Below are 6,000 nucleotides of genomic sequence, written 5' to 3'. Positions count from 1 at the left end.
AAAATATAAAGTAAGAACATATATTTGAAAATATATAAAGAAACAAAATATTTATAATTCATAAAATTAGTTCATACAAAAATTAATGTTCAAACACACAAATGTCAAATTGAAATTACAACCAAACATATTGAAGTAAAAATGCCAAAAAGATTTTAATTGGGAGGGTAAAAGATGTCATTTATTTAAATGAAAAAAATTAGGAAGCTACTAACTTATTTTTGAAAAGCTACCTAAAGTAGCTTTTCAAAATAAGCTCTTATTTTAAGATAATAGCTTATTTTGAGAACATTACCAAACAGAGCTTATATCTTATTAATAGCTTAAAATAAGCTATAAGCTCCTACATAAGCTCTGCCAAACAGACCTAAGAGCACCCTGGCCTGACAGAGCATCTGGAAAGATGTAAATCATTCAGCTGATGAAGAGGCTAGACATTTGCTTACTGCACACAAAAAGCTCCCTCACTTTGAGAGGTTGCTCCACACTCTCCACTCCTTAATTTTTCTTCTCAAATTTCACCCTTGTGACTAATCGAGTTGTTCATGCAGTCCTATAAGACTTTTTTAAGGCCGGGTAGGGGATGGGTCAAGAAGTTGAGAATCGTGTTTTCCATGTGAAGAAAAAAAAGTTATTTTTCGACTTTGTTAAGGAAGTTGGAAAGCGTGAGCAGTGTTCATCCTTTTGAAAAATAATTTATAGAAGACTTTTTTCTTTCTTTCTTTTATAAGTTTTCAAATTCTGAAAAAAAAAATATTAAATATTTCAAAGTTATTAATAGAGACGCCAAGTTTTTTTTGTGTTGTATATACCATTTTATTTTTTATCCCATAAGCATTAGGTCAATTTCACATCCGGTCCATAAGTAATATTTTTATCATATTTGTTAAATAATTTTTAATTTATTGTCACATTTAGTTCTTTTAACAAAATTTTCAATAAAAAACAATCAAAATACATGTATCATATTTTTCAGCTTGGAACCATGAATTTTCTCCCCGAAAGCTCCAATATGTTGAAGTTAGTATGGTTTTAAATTGGAAATTATCAAAGATTTAGAAAACAAGACAAAATGTTTAAATAATAGATTGCCTATATTTTCGTACTTGAATTCAGTGGTGAATAAACAGGAGCATAGGATTTTGATACAGGGTGTTTCGCAAACCGTTGTTAGAGGATTGAATTAGCGGGTTTGATTAGTTGATAGAATTAGTTAGTTTTAGAAAAATGTTTGATAAATTAGCTGATAGCAGATGACATGCAAAATGACTACCTTTTAAAGTATAATTTATTTTCTCAAGAAGTTGATTGAAAAAGTTGATTTGAACAGTTTTTCGAATTTTAGTATTTACAAAAAGTTAATTAACCAAGCACGGCTATTTAACCAAGTCAAACAACTAATAGTGGTCAAACACGTCAAAATTTGTTGATAAGCTAACTATGTTACTAAACATGACCATAGTCCCTTGTGCAAATTGAAGCGGAAGCCCATGAATTTGATATTTATGAATTTGCTTGTACAAGTAGTTCATATGATTTTTAATTTGAGTGGTAAATTGTGGGCAAGGATATAGGATCGAGCCTTGGCAATCGCAGTGTAGGACTATGGCCCTTTGAATTATCGTGATTTACCCCTCCACTATCTTGTCGGTTCAGCTAAGTCTGGGGTCTGGGGGTGAGGGAATTTCGCCTTTTGTAAGCAATGTGATATTTATAAAATTTGAAAAGGACCAATGAGGGAAGCTTCTTACTCATTCATCACTTATAATTCAATGAGCTTCTCAAACAAGATATTAAACTTTGTGCAATCATACTTCATTAGGTATATATGCATACACGTCAATGAATTTTCCTAAGAATTGTCTAGAGTTTTTAAGATGAAAATTCATATTATTTAGTCATCTTATTTTCACCTTTGCTTAGGGTTTTAACTTTGGTGAAAGTTAGATGAAATTATCAATGTAGTTGGGTTATGGACAGAAATGTGGAGTTGTGTGTGAAATTCTATAATAATAAAAAATTTAAGTAAAATATTAAAAGAACTGAAAGTTTAAGTACAAAGTAATTGACCGATCAAATTAATAACGTTGCAAATAATTAAAAGACTACATTTTCTTTCAAAAAAAAAAAAACAAGACTACATTTCAAATTAAAATTAAAAATAAATAACTAAATGATTGTATAACATGTAGACAAAAAATGTGATTTTTCCTTCTTCACACTTTATCAATGACTTCAAAACTAAAAAATAAAAATAAAAAAGGTTGCTTAATCCAAGTTAGGGCTACTAATACAATTAACGTGTTGTCCAAGACTACTATCACATAACTTTCATTCTCTAGTCAACTAGTCTATCACTTTTTTTGACCCATATTTTGTTTATTATATTATTATATAAATAAACTCAAAATCTGGAAAAACACTCGTAGGCGGTGACGCCTATATATCACCGTTATTATTAACCTATCCTGGACTTACTAGGAAAGGAACAACGTAATCCTAGTAGAACCAGGATTACTGAAACTAGGATACTTACTATAATCCGGAGTATAGTAGTAGCTTCCGCGTTGCGTTTGGTTCCCTTTTCTTAGTCCCCAAGGAATAGTATATATTCCGCTGAACACACTCCAAATCCTTGTCGTAATAACTACAAATCCATCCTCGATCTGATCTGCCTATATATATATATATATATATATCTGTGAGCGCTCAGTTCGTATTATCGCACAAATTAAAATTCGCAGTTCACAGTTGGGTTTAATTTCATACTGGATTATTAACTAACACTTGACTTGACAGAGAATATAATTGTTGTTGTTGTTGTTGAGATGGCGGTGCTAAAGAGGAGCAATAGAGACGATGATGTGGAGAGCTTAGCGATGGCGAATTGTGTGATGTTGATATCTCGTATGGACGAGGAACAGATAGCGATGTCGGGTCGGGTTTACGAGTGCAAGACTTGCCGGAAAAAGTTTCATTCGTTCCAAGCCCTAGGCGGGCACAGGGCGAGCCACAAGCGGCCGAGGATGCCGAGTGAGAAGAAACATGTGTGCACTGTTTGCGGGTTGGAGTTCGAGAGAGGCCAGGCTTTGGGCGGCCACATGAGTAAACACCGCACACACGCCCAACCACTCCCTCTCCCTGCACAACATAATAATAACATTAAATCTGCAGATAATCTGCATAGTGATTCCAAGGTTGTCGTCAAGGAACAACAGGAGGAGAAGGAGGAGGATTCATCGCCGGACAGCATTAAGGTTGTGGTTTCTTGGGATTTGAATTTGACTCCGCACGAGAATGAAACCACAGAATTGATTCTAGCCGCAGAGATTCGCTTAAATTGATTTAACTTTTGTTAATTTTACTTTCTGAGTTGTTTCTTTAATTTTGTATGTATATATATATATATAGAATAGAGGATTGATATATATTCACTTAATATTAATTAGTTTGAACTAAATGTATATTTGTTTTTTAGATCCAATTTCTCTCATCTATTATCTGCAATTCGATTGTAGAGTACTATGCGCGATTGATGCTTCTTTATGTTTGGCTTGTCATTGACGTTGTCTAGTACGCAGCTAGCATGTAACTGGACATCAACTGTACTGTATATTTTTATGGAATTTCAATGACTACACCACTCACCTAGTCACCTTGCACCAATATTGCACTCACAATATGGAATTCCAAACCCTAATTTTTATGTCTCAAATTTACCGTTTGGGCTGGGTGGAGCCCTGGAGGTAAATCTCCACACTTACCTTCCACTAACTTGGAGGCAAATTATGCTATGGATCTTGGTCTAGCTTGGAAGGTGTATCCGAGTCTATATTCATAATTTTATAGCTCTATGTTCACAATGACCCAAATTTTAGTTAGGAGAGTTTAACTCCAAGATATTATTAGTATGAGTTGAACCCTACCCCATCAAGTTAGGTGGTTATTATTATTCTTAGTGCATACTAGTGTAACGCGCGGGATAATTTGCTACATATTTTTTTAGGCTTGCTACATTTTTTTGGACTTTTTTAGCACTCGTACATAAATTCCCATAGTTGGTAGAATGTTCTAGAAATATATTCATAACTCTAGGGTTGTAGAGATATATATAATATTATACAACATTATAGAACCCTTAATTTGTATAGAGATTTGGAAAGTTTTAGAGGTAAATTTTTAGCCATTAGATCAAGGAAATCTCCACCATTTATTGAGAAGGTAGAATCACTATAAATACCCCTGCTGGGGGCTCATTTGTAAACTATCCACGAATCCTACAAGGGTGAAATACCTTAAACTATCCACGAATCCTACAAGGGTGAAATACCTTACAAAACTCACGTGTTTCCTTAGCTTTTTTGTGAGGTTCTTACCTAATTTATTTTCGTAGCCTATTACTTTCAATTTCGTAGCCTATCTTATTATTTACTTAATTAGCATCACTTCCGAGGGTATGGATCCTTGAGAAGCTTCTTTCTTGGGTAGAGGGAACTCACATCCGTTTGGCTTGTCGAACTTGCAATTATGCCACTAGCATGAGTTTATATATCACCATACTTCTACTAATTTAGAGAGTCCAGGGCCCAAAGTCCCAAACTCTAATTTAAAGAGTTTTAACTCCAAGACCACCAAACAGTAAGGTGGTTATTATTATTCTTAGTACATACTAGGCTTGGCTTCTTCATCAAATCTTGGACGTGTGGACAATTCTCTTAAATTGTCATTAAAGGTGAAATTTATTTCTACTAACTGTGAAGTGAATGTGCAACTATATTTCATTTTCTTTATACCTACATAAGGTAATTGTGACAATTTTTTGTGGACCATAAATACAATGTATATTTTTAATATACTAAAAATATATTATTTGTTTATTGGACATATATTATATAATAGTATACAAAATAATGTACTTTCAATACATGCGCGTTTGATGTACTAAATCTAAAATACGATGTCAAAATAATATACTTTCAGTACATGCGTGTTTAATGTACTGAATATAAAATACGATGTCAAATTGATAATACCTTTAAACACTTGTTAACCCGAACTCGATTAACTATAGAAGTACTCGAACCCATTCCAAACTCAATAGAATGATACGTATATCAGTCTCATACCTATTTAACACCATATGTAAGTACCCAAACCCATCCAAAAACTATTTAACTATATACATATTTAAAAAATGATAAATTTAAATATTTTTGTCTAATACATATATATGATAATGTATTACACAATCAATTCTACAAATTTGTTCAATACAAAATAAGTTTTCATAAGATGCCCATAAATTTTCATAAGATGCCAATAATAAGTCTAAGTAGTCTAAGGCTTTGTTTAGCACGCGTAACTGAAAAGTTAGTAGCTAATAAGCTAACTAATTGAAATTAAAGTGTTTAGTAAAATTAATTGTAGAATTAGCTTTTAAGTGTAAAACGACAAAAAGATAAACTAAAATATTATGATTTTTTTTAATGAAGCGTAAATGGTATTATTTTTGTAAATTAATAAATATACAAAAGAAAAAAAATTTAAAATAAAAATTTAAGGTAGCGTTTCAAAATAAAGTATTATTTTAAACTACTTATATTTCACTAAACAGAGCTTATAACTTATTTTTAACTAAAATAAATTATAAAGTCTACCAAATAGAAAATATGTTTGACATATCTATTCCCCACAGGCCACAACGGGACGAGACATGCCTCTAAATTCCAAGTCTGTTTTTAGTTTTAAGTTTTAACAACTCTATAGTCTGCACGCCAATCATGTGAGTTTAACGCTCCTCACAAAACATGACTAAACAAGTCAATTGGGTTGAAATGAAATGACATGTATTCCGCAAAAAAAAAGCTTACTGTTTTTTTCTAAAAAATTTGTCATACATTTCGTAATTCATCTTACACAAATTTTACTGATTCCAACCACCTTGTGGTCAAGTAGTATAGTTGTGGTCCTCCCAAGTAAGAAGTAGCCCTTTTGTGCGCT

At 32.3% G+C, this 6,000-nt stretch overlaps 1 protein-coding gene across 1 annotated transcript; it reads left to right on the top strand.

The window, feature by feature from the left end:
• The first annotated feature begins 2,761 nt into the window (after nucleotides 1-2,761).
• On the top strand, nucleotides 2,762-3,344 carry LOC116016182 (zinc finger protein ZAT12-like). Its single transcript, XM_031256345.1, has 2 exons — nucleotides 2,762-3,105; nucleotides 3,175-3,344. The coding sequence occupies exons 1-2, from the start codon at nucleotides 2,829-2,831 to the stop codon at nucleotides 3,342-3,344; spliced, it is 447 nt and encodes a 148-aa protein (XP_031112205.1). The 5' UTR covers nucleotides 2,762-2,828.
• Nucleotides 3,345-6,000: the final 2,656 nt, after the last annotated feature.

This window comes from Ipomoea triloba, chromosome 4 (genome assembly GCF_003576645.1).
Source record: "Ipomoea triloba cultivar NCNSP0323 chromosome 4, ASM357664v1".
NCBI classification, from domain to species: domain Eukaryota; kingdom Viridiplantae; phylum Streptophyta; class Magnoliopsida; order Solanales; family Convolvulaceae; genus Ipomoea; species Ipomoea triloba.
The sequence above is the reverse complement of the archived record's forward strand: the minus strand, read 5'-3'. Positions and strand labels throughout refer to the sequence as shown.

Excerpts from the sequence above, each read along its gene's own strand:
- LOC116016182 (XM_031256345.1), top strand. The coding sequence starts at position 2,829 with ATGGCGGTGCTAAAGAGGAGCAATAGAGACGATGATGTGGAGAGCTTA. Across the intron at positions 3,106-3,174 it reads GGCTTTGGGCGGCCACATGA|ATAATCTGCATAGTGATTCC; the intron begins GTAAACACCGCA and ends TTAAATCTGCAG.